This window comes from Rhipicephalus microplus, chromosome 3, assembly GCF_043290135.1.
Source record: "Rhipicephalus microplus isolate Deutch F79 chromosome 3, USDA_Rmic, whole genome shotgun sequence".
Taxonomy (NCBI): domain Eukaryota; kingdom Metazoa; phylum Arthropoda; class Arachnida; order Ixodida; family Ixodidae; genus Rhipicephalus; species Rhipicephalus microplus.
The window spans coordinates 70,043,732-70,062,927 of record NC_134702.1 but is presented as its reverse complement, the minus strand read 5'-3'; the positions used below and the strand labels follow the sequence as shown (position 1 = coordinate 70,062,927).

Genomic DNA, 19,196 nt, shown 5'->3' with positions numbered 1-19,196 from the left:
AAAGGCTCAACTGTATAACGCACATGTCTTTTTAATATTGGCTGGGGCTTGAATTCCTAAGCATGATTATAGTTTTACATCCTACGGTATGATTGAGAGACACTGTTCCAGAAATTTCGACCATGTGGGGTTCTTCGATTTGCACCTAAATCTACTAAGCATGTGAGCTAGCATTTTGCCTTGATCACAAAATGCCACCGCTATGACTGGGATTTGATACCAGGACATTTAGGTCAGCACTCGGACATCATAACCGCTGGATTACCGTAGTGGGTGCGCACTTCATCTTTGAGAGCATTGGGCGTTATATACTTGATACCTTTAGTGTACCAAACTTGAGAGTGCAGGATGGATGACAGACGAAGAGAGTACACCATGACACAGGGGAGGTCTTTCCAGTCCTCTAAATTCATTACAAACAATGCAGTGCGCCAACTAGTCCACCTATCTATCCTTGGGTGTAGGCGTGTCTTTGAAACTGTTAACTGCTTGCCATGCAGAGGACGCATACTTTGAACCAAGAGGAAGGTGGCCAAGCCTACCTCATGGCTCACTCGGGCACGGGACTTTGGATTGCACTGAAGAACTCATCTCGCATCAGCCTGTACCATACTGAGACGTTCCAACATCTCCAGGACGTTGACGTCGCTGAGGGCGTCAACCGTTTCCTTTCAGGTGGGCGGTTGTGCAGTAAAGCCACTTTTCTGATATGGTGATGTGTAGTGAAGGTTCCTTTTTGTTGCGATCCATATCGTACAGGTCAAAAATTTTCTTGAATGTGTTGTGCAAAATGAAAGCATCATTGGTTGTTATGTCTGACTCCTTCTAATCAAGGAAAATAAGTTTAGTTGAATTGAGCTTACCTTTTATAAATGAAATCTTACTAGAAAATAGGAAAATAATTACAGCATGCAAAGCTGTGACATGGTGAAAATTCTACTGAGAAATAAATGGAACTTTGGCTTGTGCGTATATTTGAACTTTTGAGTATTTTTAATAGTGTTTGCTATATGATTACATTTGCTCTGAAATTTAACTACAGTCAAATTTCGTTATAGCAAACCTCAGTATAAAGATTCCTTTAGATTAATGACTTTTTCTGAAGTCCTCCTCAAGACACCTATTGGTTTAGTGAAAGATATTTCACTACTGCGAGTTCTGCAAAACCAAATGTTTCAGAAGAACATAATACATTTGATCCCCCTAGTTTTTGCACATACACAGGTGTATGCACACAGACTACGCTCCGTGGCAAAAAGGGAGGGGCGGTGGTCATTAACTGCCTCACAAGTGCCTTGAAGACACCGCTACAACTTAGCCACAGTTCCCCCTGAGGAAGGAACCAAGTTGGTGTCGTAACGTCGTGTTTATGCATTTCCACATACTTTCTGGTTGGAGTTAAGGGGTGACATGGCACTTAAGGGGGGAAGTGGCATTGAAAAAATACTTTTTTATTTGTTGACCTACAGCAATGAAATTTGGCATGCATACTCATAAGTGTCTAGAATAGGGAAATATGCAGTTTCATCATGATAGCTTCAGTAGTTCTCAAGTTACATAATGCTACACGATCCAATTACATGGTCTGCTCGTGGAAAGCCTAGCGCTGCAACAAAACATGCCAGGAAGCTGTGAATGGTGTTGATCTTTACTCAAAAAAAAGCTACAGGGTATGGCACTTTCAGAATTTTTTAATAAGTTCTCTTTTTTTTTAGAGATCATCATGGCTGCCGACACACATTGTCAGAAACAGTGGCACGGACAAATCATCGTCTAGAAAAATAACAGAGCCATAAAACAGAAATTGAAGATTGCTGTACCCACAAGCAGTGTTCAGGGATTCAGGAAAAAAAAAAAACAGAATCAAAATCGGTCCATTCGTTCCCGTGCTACTCTTTCCACGAGCAATGCACAATGTCCAAAACACACTTGTGAGAAAAAGCCTGTCGAAGTTTTGGACAGGCTTTTTTCTATGAACTTTTTTGTTTCTCGTTGGATATTGATGAAAATCGGCACAGACACTAAGAATGACCTCACAGTGCTTCCATAAAAATTTTGAAGCGATACCACAAATACTTTACGAGAAACAAATTATTTCTTCATTGAACTATGTGGAGGGACTGAGCATAATGTAAAAAAAAAAAAACAGTATTGAGAAAGCTGCATTTAAAGTTTCAACTTTTCTTTACGTCTCTAAGACACCTAAAAATTGTGATTTCAGGTTTGTCTTGTGCTATTTGACTTGTTTTCATGATTTACTCCTTTTCGTGATTTACAAAGAACAAGTATGGATTTCAAACCAAGTTCTTTGTATGAAGGAGTGGTGGGATAGGTATGACAGAAGAGGTTGTAATTGAATAAAGCCATATACTGAAATTATTACACATATTTTTTTGTGCTGAAGTTGTAATTAGCGTAATTAAGTACTTGATTACAAATATTCACTGAACTTTTTTTTATTTGGAGAGAAGTTTATTGCATCAGAAAAATAGATCACACCGTGACGGCCTATGCCTTCTTTCTAAGTAACAAAGTTATGGGCAGAAGACTGGTGGCACGGGAATTTCTAGCAGTAAATTAATGACACGAAACAGGCATATAAAAATTCGTGCCCCTGATTCATACATGCTGTTTCGCCGCTCTAGCTGTGAAACGCATCATCATACAGCCGGTCGCGGAAACTCTAATCTACAGCAATTCATTAACCTCGGAACATTCATAGTCGCTCGTGGTGATATTAAGCACGGCTCCAAGCACATCTGAATCGCATCACAAAAGCCTATTGACAGCACTCCATATGACCGTGGGGTGCGCGGCCGCGTGGACAGCGCAGCCGGTGCGTAATGCACTTGCCGGCAGCGTTCGATGACGATGCGTGAAATGTGTAACTACGAAGACAAAAACTCATCGCGCACTGCAGTTGGCATCGCATTTTCGAATGCGACACGCGAAACTGCTAGCCGCTGTTCCGAGCGATCCTTGGCAGTGAAGGGGGGGTGACGAGCTTGATTGTGTTGTCCGCTGCCGATGCGTAAAATGCCCGTACGTGATTTAGAGGAGCTAGCGAGTGATGTGGTACATTCCTTGCGAAGAAGCACGTCGCCAAGAGTGCGCTTGCGCGTCGTTCCTGCCCGCAGTCTCGCTGTCAGCGAAGTTAGTCCTAAAGCCGACTCCTATGACGCGCCGCACTCGTAGACCGCCGCGCGCCCGCTCGTAGTAATCTGATCGTGCATCCGGTGCAGCCACTCGTAGTAATCAGATCGTGCCGCCGCTTTCAGCTTCGTTGCTTGCGAAGAAGCACGTCGCCACGAATGCGCTAGCGCGTCGTTCCTGCCCGCAGTCTCGCTGTCGGTGGAGTTAGGGCTAAACACGACTCGCGCAGCACTCGTAGACTGAGCTCCCGCTCGTAGTAACCTGATCGCGCATCCGCTTACTGCTCGTAACTAAAGCGTAGTTCTATCTTAAGTGATTATCAAGCCGTGAACACGTCACGAAGTGGTGATTTTTGAGAGCCATGTCCTCGCGACGCACAAGCAGCAGACGACGATCTCCTGGAGCGAGCATCGAGCCAATGGCGAGGCGAGCTGAGGCAACATGGCGGTTGCGGCCAATCAAGGGCCTCAAAACGACCTTCAAACATTTCCTTTTTGCTCGCTTGTTGTTAGAGGGAGGAGCCAGCTGAGGCGGGAAAGTTAAACACGGAGAAATGCTCTTTCCGATGAGCCCAAGAAGCCGGCTCCCGGCCCAAGCATCGCGAAACTATAATTTTTTGAAAAACGCTGTTTTCTTGCCATTTCCAGAAAAATTTTTGTTATCCAGGTGGGTGAAACGAATTTTCCAAAGCACTTCTGCGCGGTTTTCAGTGTAGTTATTTTGGAACCAGATAGAAGGGTTCCAGAAACTGAAAACTTGAGTTTCAAAAAATCGACTTTTTTACCATTTTTCGCGATAAAGCCGCGTCCCCCCTTAAAACATACTTTTTTTTGTATTTCTAGATCAATTCTGATGAAACTTGGCAAGTGTACGTATATATGTGTGCTGATTTCAAATGTGCAATCATTTCTCTTACGTTAAATGTAGTTTTCAAGATACTAAATATTTTATGTGCCTTTTGGGGAGCAAGCGTTTGTCTAAACTAAGAAAGTTACAAAGTAAATAAGCATATCTAAATAATTGGAAATCAAAGCTGACTGCAATGCTACAAAAATGATTGTTCTAAACTAACTAGAAGAAAAGTTATGAAATGTTGAACACTTGCCAGTGAAATTCTTGCTTGAAATCGACTCGCACGCAAATGTTTAATGTACCCTAACTTTTGCTCAAATTAATTTAGAATGCCCATTTTTGCTGCATCGCACACAGTCCTGATTCCAGATAATTGTGATATGTCAAAGTATTTTGTGGCTCTCTTAGTTTAAAAAAAAATCTTGCTCCCTGAAAGGCTCATGAAATATTTTATATTTTAAAAACTACGCCTTATACAAGGAAAATAATTGCATATTTAAAATCAGCACACATACATACATAAGCTCACCGAGTTTTATCAAAATCAATCAATCAAGAAATAAAAAAAAATGTTTTTTTTAAGAGCATGTCTCCCTTTAAAATTGTTTCCCTCTTTATTATTAAAACTTGCTTTGCATCTGAAATTTTGCTATTTGCACAGCTCCAAATAAAACACAATGTTCACGATGGTAATGATGACTCTTTTGTACTGAAAGTTGTCATCGTCATCATTACAACTTCCCTATTCGATGGCTTTTTCACTTCTTGGAGTTGGCTTTGTTTTTAACATCGCATTTCAATCCGTAAACACTGTACACCTATGCCTTCAACGTGTGCAGCCAAGCAAGGCAGCATTCGGCCAGCAGTCACGGTGACCTCTCTGGTCGCCGGGCCGGGCCTGCTCTGGGTCGGCACGAGTGCCGGAGTGGTTCTGACGCTGCCGCTGCCTCGCCTCGAGGGGGTGCCCATTTTGGGTGGGCGCACCTACCTGGCCCACCATGGACACCGAGGGCCCGTCACCTTCCTGCTGTGCCTCCAGCCGCGAATTCACCCGTCCCGCCGTGGATCCAGCAGGGCCCAGCAACACAGGGTTAGCCAGTGTGGCATTGTCTTCTTTGTTGGGCACCACGTTAATCTGTATGCTTTGTTGGGTGTACCTAACAAAGTGAAAGGGGGACTGGTAGAGCACCAACTCGACTGGTAGAGCATCAGACGCATTCTTTGAAGGTTGCAAGTTCGATTCCTGCCGGCGACAGGTTGTCTTTTCGTCGGCTTCAATGTCTTCTCACTTGTATCATAATTACTACAAACAACATCCCCGATACTTTTCTTGGGCCTTGCCGCGGTGGTCTAGTGGCTAAAATACTCGGCTGCTGACCCGCAGGTCGCGGGATCGAATCCCGGCTGCGGCGGCATTTCCGGTAGAGGCGGAAATGTTGTAGGCCCGTGTGCTCAGATTTGGGTGCATGTTAAAGAACCCTAGGTGGTCTAAATTTCCGGAGCCCTCCACTACGGCGTCTCTCATAATCATACGGTGGTTTCGGGACGTTAAACTCCACATATCAATCAATCAATACTTTTCTTGGCTTGATTGTTGGTTATCATTAGCATTGCCTTCTCCAGCAGCATGAGATGCAGGACCCTTATGAGAATGCTACGTTGGGCTGGACTGCCCTTGTGTAGACCCTCAACTGTTGTGTCAACTTTGTAGGGCATCCTTCCAAGAGATCGCACGGCACAGTTCCCTGTTAACGAGAGCTAACTCTCCATAATTGTGCAACGGTTATTGCATTGCACTGCTGAGGTTGAGGTTTCAAGTGTGATAAGCCAATCAGGTTAGGTTTGCTCCTTAGAGTGGTATTCTGTGAACTGTTACTTTCTTTTCTTTTTATTACTTGTTTTTTGTCCCTCAAGTGCATGTCGGTCTAGTGTTGCAATATTGCTCCAGACAGTACGGAGAGCCCTTGTTTATCGTCGTTGACTTTCTAAAGCAAATACTTGGGAAAGTAACACATGCTTAAAAAAGCTTTAGAGCCTCTTTCACTGCTTAGTGATTCTTAATATTATTACAAATATATATTTTTTTTGGAATGTAGAGTTCTGGGGCCAAGCTCGTGCAAAACGGAGCATTTGAGGACATACTCATGTTGTGTCTGCACGCTTGCAGACTTCGGTTGCCCCAGAAGAGGCGGGTGCGGAGCAGCTCGCGGAAGAAGGCGAAGAAGAGGAGGAAGAACTGGCCAAGGCAGCAAAGGACGAAGCGGGTGATGCCGTCGCCGAGGAGGCGGAGCTGGACGCGGCCAGCACCAGTGGTGTTCAGAAACAGAAGTCCGACTCGGTCTTACCCTCGACTCCCGCCAGCCACAAGCTGGGAACAAGGGGTAGGTAGAGGTTTTTACTCTCTTAGTGTGCGAACTGAGGGGGGCCTGTGGGAGGCGGTGTTTAGTCAACAATGCATGTTTTTGTACATTAGGTTCTTTGCCATTGAGGCGGCATTTTCTTTTTTTATGGATGTGAACGTGAAGATGCCCATGTATTTGTCTTTGTTTTGAATTTAGGGACACATTTGGATAAATAAAACCTTGGGTAGCTTACTTACAATCTTCGCAGAGATGTGAATTAAGGGGGCCGACTGGTCTTAGACACTTTTTGTTTATTTCTTCAGTGATCTTGATGAAACTACACAGGGTTATGCAGTATTTTCCGCTGATTTCAAATATTTATTTAGTAGTCCTGTAACACATCTTGTTCCTGAGATAACTTAAGTTCACCCCCCTACTGTATAAGGCCGCCATAGAGAAAAAAGTGCTTAATTAAAAGTGATATTTAAGATATTCCAACATATACTAATGACTATAGAGTGAGCCCCGCCGCGGTGGTCTAGTGGCTAAGGTACTCGGCTGCTGACCCGCAGGTCGCGGGTTCGAATCCCGGCTGCGGCGGCTGCATTTCCGATGGAGGCGGAAATGTTGTAGGCCCGTGTGCTCAGATTTGGGTGCACGTTAAAGAACCCCAGGTGGTCGAAATTTCCGGAGCCCTCCACTACGGCGTCTCTCATAATCATATGGTGGTTTTGGGACGTTAAACCCCACATATCATCATCACTATAGAGTGAAAGTATGCTAGAATTTTTTTGTTTTTAGGCCTTTCTTGGTTATTTTACAGCAAATTTAACTATCCATTTTCAAAAGCAGTTGGAATTATATTACAATTTTCATGAGTAATTAATTAAAAAGGCTTGTTCTCTGAATTCTGCTCCTATACTAGCATTCTACACTCATACAGGTTTCCATTGCAAAAAGAATTATTGTTGTACCTGCCCTAGCTGCAGAGATATTGAGGCCTCATTGAACAGTCATAAATTTACTTTTTTGAGAAAAATAAAAAAACTGATAACACACAGCTTCTTCAAAAATCAACAACCATGGTGCGCATGTTTTGCAATTCTTATAAAGGTGCTCATAAATTCGTAGCAAAGCTTCTAATGCAGGTGCCGGCCAATTATAAAGAAGCCTCAAAGTCAGTTCCCCATTTTTTTGCAGGTTCTGCACGTTAACAGCACCAAGAATCTGGACAGTTAGAATGACATTACAAAAAAATTACTACTTCCTGGTGTGTGAAAATTTGCAGAGAGATGAAAAAATAGTTGCAGAAATCAAATATGTTAATTTTAAAAAATGAATTTTTTTGTCACTTTTTGGTCTCAAAGACCAGTCTGCCCCCTTAATTGACAGTGCCTTTTTCCAATCTTACATGAACGTCGGAGTAACAATTCATGGTCAGCAGGCGCAAAATCTCTGAGACCTATATATTTGTTGCACTTCTTGAATAAGTATACAGCAGTATCCAGATGTGTTTTCCCATCGAAAAAATAAAAAAAAAAAGAATGTGCATACAGGGAAAACATGGCGCCTGTTAAGCCTGGCATGAGTGCGATGGGACTGGCATTTAAGAGGGCTACAGAAATGGTATTGAAAGAACCAATGCCTGTTCGGTGACTCATACTGGGAAATTTCTTGTGAAGCTGACCACAGAGCATGTGCATTTGTTAATCTTTGCTGTGGTGACCTGAAAAAGAAAGAAGAAATTTCACATGCACTTGTGCTTCCCTTGCTATTATGTGGTGCTGGTACTGCCACAGTATAATGCGGCCCTCAGATAAAACTACTGTGACCACTCGATTTAAGTACTGACAAACTTGTTCCCACAATTACATTGCGTAGGTTGCAAGTGTGGCTTTCACTTACTGCAAATAGATTTTCATCCACTTTCATTTCTTTTGATCTCGCAGTATTCTTGAACTTAACATATTTTGTACGACAAGGTCGAGAACACAATGTTTTGCAAACGTTGCACTTACAGTAGACTTGCGATAATTCAAACTCTGATAATTCAAACTTTCTGTTAATTCATACTACAGTCGAATCTCATTAGTTCGAATGCACTTAATTCGAACTTCCGGTTAATTCGCACTCACGATGAGGTCCCGTCAAAGCCATGTGTATTCCAATGGGCAAGAACGCCCAGTAATTAGAACTCACAAGCACTTGTGACGGTTAATTCGAACATGCCGCGCTCCGAAAATGCTCTCAGCACCCCGCCCAATCCCGCAGCAGCACTTCCGACACCTCAACGCTGCGTGCGAAGGAAAGAAAAGGCTGTGGTGAAGTGTTTGCATTCTCTCAAATGCCGATCTACGATGTGCCTGTACCGTGCCTCTCCCTTTTTTGCCCCTGACACGTAAAGACCCTTCTCCTTCCAACACCGCGCGCAAAGAGACAGAGGAAAAAAAAAAAGAAAGTTCGCGGAGTGCGGCTCTCTCTCACACGCCGGTGCCACGCTTCCCCTTTCCCGTCCCTGCCACGTAACCCTTCTCCTTTCAACGACATTCGCGACGAGATAGATAGATAGTTAACTTTATTTGGGTCCGGAAGAATCTTCACCCTGTTTTATAGGGGCAATACTGCGGGCCGCTCCCACATTGGGACAGGAAGGCCAAGCCTCACCGCCGCATCGTGGGCCTTCTGGACAGCCCGTAGTTGGTTAAACTAGTCGTGGCTCGTGAGGAAAGCAGAGAAGGCTTCCTCCGTCAAGCCGTGGATTGTGTGGTGCTGCAAAGAGGGGCACGCCCAGAGCATGTGCTTAAAGTCGCTAACCGCCCCACAGTCGGGACACAGAGGGGAGACTTCTGTGTACCTACTGAAGACGGAGAGTGTGGGATACGACTTTGTCTGCAAAAGCCTGAGAGTCACAGCCTGGGGCCTCGTGAGATTTCGATGTGGCAAGGGGAAAGCCTTGCGGCTCGTCTGGTAGTGGCTAGTAATCTCGTTAAAGGTGTAGAGAATGTCCCTGAAGCGGGGTGGGTCAGCTTCCGAAAGGGTCGGACCAAGCCCGTCGCCGGTCCCACCCAGCACACCGGCTTCCTAGTGCCCGGCGCAGCCGGCAAGACCTCGCGCCTGGACATGGGCCAACTCATTGACGTTGGCCAACCCCCCTACCTCGGTCGGCGCCTTCGTGCGCCGAGAACCATGTAATGACGTGGTGAGTCAGCACCTTACCCTCAAGTGCCCTAGCAACTTCCTCACAAACAGCCCCAGTTGAGAAAGCTCGAAGGGCTGATCTCGAGTCAGTAAATATCTCTTCTCTGTCCGATCTGAGGATTGCCAGTGCAATGGCCAGTTGCTCTGCCTTACAAGCCGACGACGTGCTGATTGACGCGGCTGATAATACGTAACCCTTTAGGTCCACAACGTTAGCAACAAAGCGATTAGAGTCACCTTCATTCTGGGCAGCGTCTACAAAACACGACTCTGCCTCATGTGCATGCGCGTACCGCAGAAGCGCGGAGGCGCGAGCCCTCCTCCTGCCAGCGTTGGAAGTTGGATGCACGTTCCTAGGAATAGGCCAGACTGCAATAGCCTGTCTCACACTATCCGAAAGCTGAATGGTCCTATCCTTTAAAGTCGTCGGACTGAGCCCGACCTTGGTCAGGATTCCCCTTCCAGAAGTCGTAGACGAGAGTCTGGAAATATGTGCGGTCTGCTGTGCTTCCATCACTTCTTCCAATGTGTTGTGTATGCCAAGTCTTTGCATGTGGGCATTGGGAGTCCGAGGACTCTCTTAATACACTTCCTCATTAGCGTGTTCAGCTTGTTAATCTCGTGTTTCTGCCATCTGTGCATGGGAGTGACATAATTCACATGGCTCATGAGGAACGCGTGAAATAGCCTGAGTAGATTATCGCTAAGCCCCCCTTTTTTATTGGAAACCCTTGCAATGAGTCTGAGTACTCCTTCAGCATGTCCTGTAAGCTTATCTATTGTACGCCCGTGCTGACCGTTAGCTTCAATAATCATGCCTAGCACCCGGAGAGAACGAACCCTGGGGATCTCGCACCCGGATGAAGTTCATAACTTAAGGGGGGGCGCGGCAAGTAAAGTGCCGATTTTGGTCAAAATATGCGATTTTCTGATTTATTTTTTTTCGTAATCTTCAGACCTTCAACTTCCTTGTTCTAAAATATTACAGCGAAACGTGCGCTACAAATCCCGCAAATAGTGTTTTTGCCGAGGCTAGTCGCCGAAAAGTGCGAAAAAAAAGCCCCTGAAACGGTGTTGTTCACGCCGCACAAACGCGCCAAGTTGTTGACCGTGGGCCGCCATTTTGGTAGCTTTGGAAAGAGGAGAAAGCCGGCTTCCCGATGGTCGCGGTCTCGTATTTCGCCGAGTGAAAATAAAAGCGCGAGGAGCAAGTAAAAAAAGGAAAACGAAGAACGGCAATTGGCTGCGCGGGTCACGTGGTAGCAGGCGCGACCTCTTACTGGTCAAAGCTGCGCCGCGCACCTTGGCAACCTTGGAAGCGCGAGCGCATCTGCGGCCGCCGAGTCGAGAATCATCCGGCGTGCGCTTCGTTTTTTGCCAGTTGGCTGTTTTTGTGATAGTTTGCGTGCTTTTTTTACCAAGCTTTGTTTACATCGGTGGTCTCTTCTGAGTGCTTGCTCATACTGCGGTGCTATGTTGTCGCAAAAAAAGTTCCGGAGCGTCCACAAGTACGGCAAGCGTCGGAAAGCTTGGAACAAAGGGCAGACGACTGCGGCTGCCGTCCCAGTCGCAGTTCCGGACGGAGCATGCTCTTCAAGCGTCACGGAGCCTCTACTCAGACCCTTCGCTGATTGTTGTGAGGCCGAGAGTGTGGAAGGTGCCACATCGTCGTATGTCAGACCGCCGGATGCCGTCGACCGTGATGGACGCTCTCGCGAACCCGATTGCGGTGGCACCGCGTCGGCAGCCGTTGCAACTCCGGGCGTGCGCGCGTCGAACATTCTATCGCAAGTTTCGGCCCAGATTCCGAGCAGTGAAGAAATCGCGCAGCGGGCGCAGACAAGGCGGGATGTTTTGGATGCCGTAGCATCGAAATCCGCTTCAAAGCGGAAGCTCGAGCTTCTGAACGAAGGCTGCGACGAAAATGACGGCGGTAAGGACTCCACATTCTTCATTGTAAATAAGAAGATGCTGAACGGTCTGCTTTCGTCAGTAAAGTGCAACAAGTGCGACGAAGGGTCGATACGCCTCGAGACTACGCACTGCCTTGGACTCGCGGCGAGGATGGAACTTTTTTGTGACAATTGTGGCATAGTGAACAGTGCGTGGTCGTCCCCGAGGTGCTCCGGGCAACAAAAAACGAACCCCTTTGAGGTAAACGTGCGTGCTTTGAGGGCTGTGCAGTCAGTTGGCAGAAAACAATCTGCCATAAATGACATTTTTTCTGCGATGGACATTTCGCATCGAGCACTGCACCACAAGTCCTACCAGAGACTGCAAAGGAAGTACAGCCACCCTGCCACCACATCAGCTGCCACCCGCATTGAAGCAGAAAGTGCACAGAAGGTGCATGACATTTACAAGGACCTAGGAGGAGTGCCAGGCAACATTGACGTCATTTACGACGGCACGTGGATGACGAGGAGGCACAGAAGTCATATTGGCGTGGGCTGTGTAATCGAGCTGTACACAGGCTTGGTCTTGGACCACTGTGTCCTGTCCAACTACTGCCAAGGCTGTGCTGTTGGTCCCAAGCCTGGTGACGACAACTATGAGGAGTGGCTTGAGAAACACAAGCCACAGTGCCAAAAGAACACCGATGCTAATGCAGGCCAAATGGAAGTAGAAGCAGCGAGGATCATGTTTGAAAGATCGTTTACCAAGTACAAGCTTCGATACATCAATGTGCTCTGCGACGGTGACAGCCGTACGTACCTTGCCCTCACGCAAGACAAGGTGTATGGCTACATGTTGATTAAGAAACAGGAGTGTGTGAACCATGTGAAAAAAAGAATGGGTCCTTGCGCAACCTTCTTGATGAGCACAAATCCAAAGGCCGAGGACTGAGCATGGGTGGCAAAGGCCGGCTGACGCAGGGCCTTATAAAGAAGTTGACGAATTATTATGGCTGGGCCATTAAGAGCCACCCCAACGATGTTCCTGGCATGGAGAGGGCCATCATGGCCACTTATTACCATGTAACATCCACAGACCAGGATCCACACCACGACCTGTGCCCAAGTGGGACTGACTCCTGGTGCCCGCACAATCAGGCATTGGCCAAGGGAGAGCCGCTGCCGCCTCACAAACATAAACTGCCCCCTCACGTGCGAGTGGCACTGCTGCCAATCTACAAGCGCCTCTCGAACAAAGAGCTCCTTGAAAGGTGTGCGCAGGGAAAAACCCAGAACGCTGTGGAGAGTATGAACAGCCTCATTTGGTCACTCTAGTCCAAGAGCCAGTTCGCCTCCCTTCGAAGTGTGGAAAGTGCAGTTGCAGATGCAGTCTGCCGTTTCAATGGTGGCTGCAAGAGTGCGCTGCAAGAGATCACTGCTCAACTGGGCTTCAATCCAGGAGACTGCTCTTTGCGGCGAGCAGCCGAAAAGGATGCCAAAAGGGTGAAGAGGGCTCAAAAGACGCATTGTTCCACGACAAAGAAGCGCAAAACTGGGTTGCGCTCTACAGAGGCCAAGGCCACAGCATCTCAGGATTACTGCCCAGGAGGATTCTGAGTGTTTTAGGCATGTTGTGAACTTCCAAACAAGAGTGAACTTTCAAAGTCAGTTTTCTCAACTCTTGATTTTCGCCTATGTGCCTTCGCTAGAACATCTGTCATTTTTTAACAAAGACTGATAGAGTCGTTCCGTTTTTTGCACTAGGCTCAGGAGGCCTTTAGCAGTGCAATAAAGCTTTATCTCTCTTCTTACTCATCATTTAAAATTTTTAGAACACATTTTATAATTACTGCGATGTGTGCGCAAAACAACATCCATGTTTTGGAAACTTTATTTATGGTTACAAGAACTAGAAAAATCAACTAATAGCTTCTTTGCACAAGTTGATGCTTTGGGAACATAATAATATGAAAAAATAATTTCATTTAGCAATAATTATCTCTTTAAGTGCGAAGAGCATTAATTAGTATAATTATGCTTGTAACTCAAAAAGTACAAGAGGTATTTGAAAACGGTTTTCATATTTGGAATCCTCACAATCATCCACATACACACACCAAATTTCATCACAAACAGTACATTAATAAAAAAATTAGTTTTACTTGCCACGTCCCCCCTTAATATCTGTCTCCTCGGGAGGCCTCCACCCTTTAGGCTTCGGTCCCCTCCTAGTGGGACGATATAGGAGCAACTCTGATTTAGAAGGTGAGAGACAGAGGCCCATCTCACTAACGTGTTTCTCGACGCAATGCACTGCCGCTTGCAGTGCTTCTTCAACGCTGCCGTTCGACCCGCCAGAGCATGTGGTGTACACGTATCCCGAAGGAGTACGGCCACCAGCGTGGGTCCGGTCTTAGCGAGCTGCAGGGCACGCGTTAACCATCACCGTGGCGAGAACACGATACTGCTCAAAGTCACAACACTTTATTGTGGCAACACAAAACGCAGTACAGCCCGTTGCAAAAAGGCGCGGCGGGAAAGCAAGTAGGCTTATCCACCCACGGGCACAAAGTACTACACAGGGTGCCACGAGCACGTCTCCGCGGTAAAGTTGATCCACGGAGACACCAGGACAAAGGGCTCGGTTGCTCGACTTTGCCCTCGCGTTGGCCTCGGAGGGAGACAGGTTGGCGTAGCTAGGCCACGCACTAGGACACCGTACTGCCCTTCGGCCGTGAGTACGCAGCGGGGCAACAAAAGGTGAGCGTTCGCCTCGGGCGCAAGGCGCCGTCGGCGAAGTCCGACGAGCCCCGAGCGACAGGACTCGATGGACGGAAAAGAATGCGTGGCTCACCGTTTGAAGTCCCGAAGAGTACTTTCTGCCCCTGACGCAGCGCGCCAAAACCTCTCGGGAGTCCTTGCGCGCGGTGCCACAGTCAACATCCGCTTCCGGGTGAGCGAGTCAAACGTCACTCCGCTCTCCCACCACGGCAGACAGCAAAGGAGGGCAGACATGTCGGGACATGAGAACGGCAGAAAAAGCGGCAAAGCCCACGCAAAGGCAGCGGGCCAGCCTCAATTCCCACATCCCCCTCTCCTAAATTTGCCCTTTACCGGTCTGCAAAATGCAGCCGGATGTCACCCATGCAGTTAAAATGACACTGCTATGAGCGACAGCAAACCTCAGTCCAGCCCTGTTACTGCTGCTAAAAAAAAAGATCGCAAATGAGAAACAAACCATAAATAACAAAGTAAACACATGACACTATACAAATAACTGCGGAAGGGAGCACAGAAACGTGGCACTAGTGTTCGTGGTGCTGAAGGGGGATAGCGTCCACTGCGCCGAGGGGCTGAAAGGCGTGACAGTGTCCGCTGGGTGCGATGCCTGAGTGCGAGATCAGAGGTACCGGAAGGGGGGGCTCACTGATGGCTCGTTGCTGCTCTTCATAAGCCGCGAGTCCGACGAACGCCGCCTCGGCTGTGCTTCGGAGGCCCCGCATTTCTGGCTCGATGATGAAGCTGGAACGTTGCGCGAAGCCAGGCCTCTTCAGTGGTCAGGGAGGCCGAACCAAAATTGGCTGCGAGGCACCCTGGCGTTGGCCGGCAGCATATAGCTGCTTTCAGCTGGCCTCGCGCAGGAGCCATGGTGGCAAGGCAGCGGGGCTTCTTCGACGACAGCCGAGAGCAGAGCACAGCCAGACAGTCTGACGTCAGTGGGTCAATGCCCCCCCAGCACCTCCAGTGTCCGCGACGATGGGGGGAAAGCCGTGACGCACTTTTCGCGGGTTGCACCGAAGCGTCACGCACCCACACACGCACGCACACACACCGCCGACAGCTGTGCGAGCGTAGGCGCAAAGCGTCCTTCGTCTCTCTCTCCCGGCAAGCACCGACACTGAAGGTCACACACAGCTCCCTTCGCGGTAGATGAAACGAACACGAGAAAAAAAAGTAAAAACAGAGCAAAATGACACTCAACATCTGGCAAAAAAACATAAAACACAAATAACACTTAATATTAGACAAAAGAAACATAAAATACACACGAACACTTAAAAAAAAGAAACACTGGCAGCAGACAGAGCGGGGTCAACTTCTTTATGAGAAAAGGCCGTAAAGAATCTAACCTATACTGAGGCTAGACAGTAAACTGAGGGCCTTCGGTTGCGGAGAAGTTCGCCGTCCGGCGCGAAATCACAAAGGTGACCGCTTCCTCAGATTATACCGGTGCGGGGTCCGAATGCGGTCCGCCGCTCCGGGTGTGCCTCGTTGCTGGCGCGAAGTGCCGCAGGGCTCTGGCGCGAGCTCATCAGACCGTGACAAAGGGCTTCAGGTCTGCGATGTGGGCACGGCTGAGCTTTCCCGTATGGGGATCTTTCAGCAAGTACGCGCCACGGACGCTCACTGACAATCGGTTCATAAGACCGGGTGGCTTTCCAACCCTTGGCTCAACCGTTTGTCAAACGTGGCAGGCACGGAATAGCGATAAAAGCCACGCTTCGTGCCGGGCAGGTCACAACATTGCTCAGTTTGCAAAAACTTTCGAGCCAATCAGGTGACCGGCCATGGATTCGTCGTGAAAGGATCGCAACAGTGCGGCTCTCAGACTTTTGGGCATAGCCACCTTAAACCGGTCGACGGACTCGTTGTCACTGGCTATATACTTTAGCAGGAGCCCGTCATGGTACAGCAAAATGAATCCGCCGGGGACTCAGCGACACACGCTGTTTCAGCCCCCTAATCGCGCCCGCCGCAGAACAAGCAGCGTAACCGCGCTCCGCACCTCGTCAAGACGGTTTAACGGCGCCTGTCGCAGAGCAAGCAGCGTATACGGCGCTCCGTCCCTTCGAGATTCGAAACGGGTCACTTGGCTGAGCCTTCAGTAGCTCTTCGCTGCTGAAAGCGATTCTCATTCTCCCAAATGGGGGAGTCTGGTATCGCTTCCACTCAGGACCGCAGCAACCGACGCGTGCACGACGTCACGGGTTCGCTCTCGGCACGGTGGCCTTCTGAAAGTTCATCCGCTCGGCCGCTACGCAGTGCGCCGCTTACCTGGATAGCAGTCAAGGTCGTCCTCATGGGGACTCCCTCTTTTCGCCGCTGTTTCGCCCCCGACGCTTGCATGTGCTAAGGCACCGCGAGTGGCCGTCGCACCGAAATCCAGGTTCTCAGCAGACAATAGGGGGCACGAGATACCGCGTCAGCTACCACGTAGGAGTGTATTCACCACAAAAAGGGGGTGGCGACACAGGCGAGCGCCGAAGGGTGCCCGTCGATAGAGGCAGTGGCCTCTTTGTGCAACGCGGCATGCCACGAAGCGACGAGCCCGAATCGCGCAGGCGAACTGACTCGCTAAGAGCAGTCAAAAGCTAGAGCTTTTGATACCGCGTTGGGCGCCAGTGTGGTGTACACGTATCCCGAAGGAGTACGGCCACCAGTGTGGGTCCGGTCTTAGCGAGCCGCAGAGCACGCGTTAACCGTTGCCGTGGCGAGAACACGATACTGCTCAAAGTCGCAACACTTTATTGTGGCAACACAAAACGCAGTACAGCCCATTGCAAAAAGGCGCGGCGGGAAAGCAAGTAGGCTTATCCACCCACGGGCACAAAGTACTACACACGGTGCCACGAGCACGTCTCCGCGGTAAAGGTGATCCACGGAGACACCGGGACAAAGGGCTCGGTTGCTTGAGCGAGGGCAAAGGCGCTCGCGTTGGCCTCGGAGGGAGACGGGTTGGCGTAGCTAGGCCACGCACTAGGACGCCGTACTGCCCTTCGGCCGTGAGTACGCAGCGGGGCAACAAAAGGTGAGCGTTCGCCTCGGGCGCGAGGCGCCGTCGGCGAAGTCCGACGAGCCCCGAGCGACGGGACTCGATGGACGGAAAAGAATGCGTGGCTCACCGTTTGAAGTCCCGGAGAGCACTGTCTGCCCCTGACGCAGCGTGCGAAAACCTCTGGGGAGTCTCCGCGCGCGGTGCCATAGTCAACATCCGCTTTCGGGTGAGGGAGTTAAACGTCACTCCGCTCTCCCACCACGGCAGACAGCAAAGGAGGGCAGACATGTCGGGACATGAGAACGGCAGAAAAAGCGGCAAAGCCCGCGCAAAGGCAGCGGGCCAGCCTCAATTCCCACAAGCACCAGAGAGCGATGTCGTCCGCATAGATTGCGGAGCCAATACTCTCCGTTTGCTCAAGCTCGACTGCCAAGCCCTGCATCGCTACGTTAAACAAGAGCGGCGAAATAACCGACCCTTGTGGCGTACCCCGTTGCCCGAGATAGTAAGCCTTTGATGTTAGGTCACCCAATTTGATGGTGGCCTTCCTACCTCCGAGAAAGGACTGCACCAATCTGTAAAACTTTTCCCGCAGGTGAAGGCGGGAGCTCGAGTCTAGAATATGCCTATGTGACACTTTGTCGAAGGCCTTTTCCAGATCGAGACCGAGAATGGCCCTCGTGTCTCGGGTGTCTCTATCTAATATATCATGCTTGATGAGTAGCAAAGCGTCCTGCGCAGAGAGGTGAGGCCTGAAGCTTATCATGTTGTTTGGAAAAAGGTCCTCGTGCTCAATGTGCTTAGAGAACCGATCATTTGTCACATGCTCCGCCACCTTGCCCAAGCAAGACGTGAGAGAGATTGGCCGGAGGTTTTCAGCCCCGGGGCTGCGCCCAGGCTTGGGAATAAGAATCACGAACGCAACCATCCACTCATCTGGAAAGACACCCGATTCCCATACATGTATACGGTTGATCTCTGCCGTTATGACCTTTATCGACCTGTCATCTAAATTGCGCAGCAGTTTGTTAGTTATGCCATCGGGTCCCGGGGCTGACCGGCCATTGAGCTTTTGTAGTGTTTCGCGAACATCCGCCTCTTGGAACGGCCTATCAAGGCGCACGGCTGGTTTGCCCTCATATCGTGACCAGGCCAGCCTTGAAGATCCAGCATCGCCCGCCAGAGGAAGATACCTCCGGGCTAAGCGCGTGGCGATTTTGTCATCCCCGTGGTGCTGCCTTTCCGCATATAGAATTCTATCCACCACCCGAGGAAAAAAATAATAATAATAAAAAAAGCCGATTTGCTTTTCTCTGCGTGGAGACGCTCCTCTTTTCTCATCACGTATTGGCCACGCTGGGGCTTTGGTGCAGAGGATAGTAGCGGAGATGCAGTCATTGTTGTCATGGTCTTTATATAAAGAGTGTCGGTGCTGGACATAGCCGCATGCAATTTCTCTTGCCTGGAGAATGCTGAAGCCGAAGCTGATGTGCTTTGCAAGCTCCTTGCGAAATGGATTGACTCGCTGCAAGGCAAATATGCGCATACGCGCATCACCGATTACTTCAATCAATGACAGATGTCTTGTGATTTGTGAATAAATGTAAGCCTTCTGAAACTTCCCCCTCATGTGTTAGCTCAATGCGCATGCGCTACTGCATGGGGAACCCTCCATTTACTTAGCTTTCATTAATTCAAACTTTATTTAATTTGAACAAATTTTCGGGTTCCTTCGAGTTTAAATTATCGTGATTCGACTGTATATTCAAAATTTGGGTTGGCCCGCTATGCTTTCAATGTATTTAAAAGCCGCCTAATTCAAACTTCATCATTCGGTTAATTTGTACTTTCTGCTTGTCAATACCGAAAAATTTCTGTCGATTCGCCGGCAATATTTGGATATTTGCATGCTTATGATTATCATAATATTCCAAAATGGAAAAATAAGCGCCTTAAAGCTTCCAGGGAAAAGGTTTTGCC

General features: G+C 48.6%; 1 protein-coding gene across 3 annotated transcripts in view; it reads left to right on the top strand.

Annotated features, from left to right (window-relative positions):
• LOC119173803 (uncharacterized) overlaps positions 1-19,196 on the top strand; it is a 92,297-nt gene that overhangs the window by 69,810 nt on the left and 3,291 nt on the right. For all 3 annotated transcript variants that reach the window (XM_075889763.1, XM_075889761.1, XM_075889762.1), the window contains 3 exons: positions 501-675; positions 4,845-5,095; positions 6,173-6,386. In XM_075889763.1, coding sequence (XP_075745878.1) covers positions 501-675; positions 4,845-5,095; positions 6,173-6,386 — 640 coding nt within the window. The remainder of the gene's footprint in view (positions 1-500; positions 676-4,844; positions 5,096-6,172; positions 6,387-19,196) is intronic.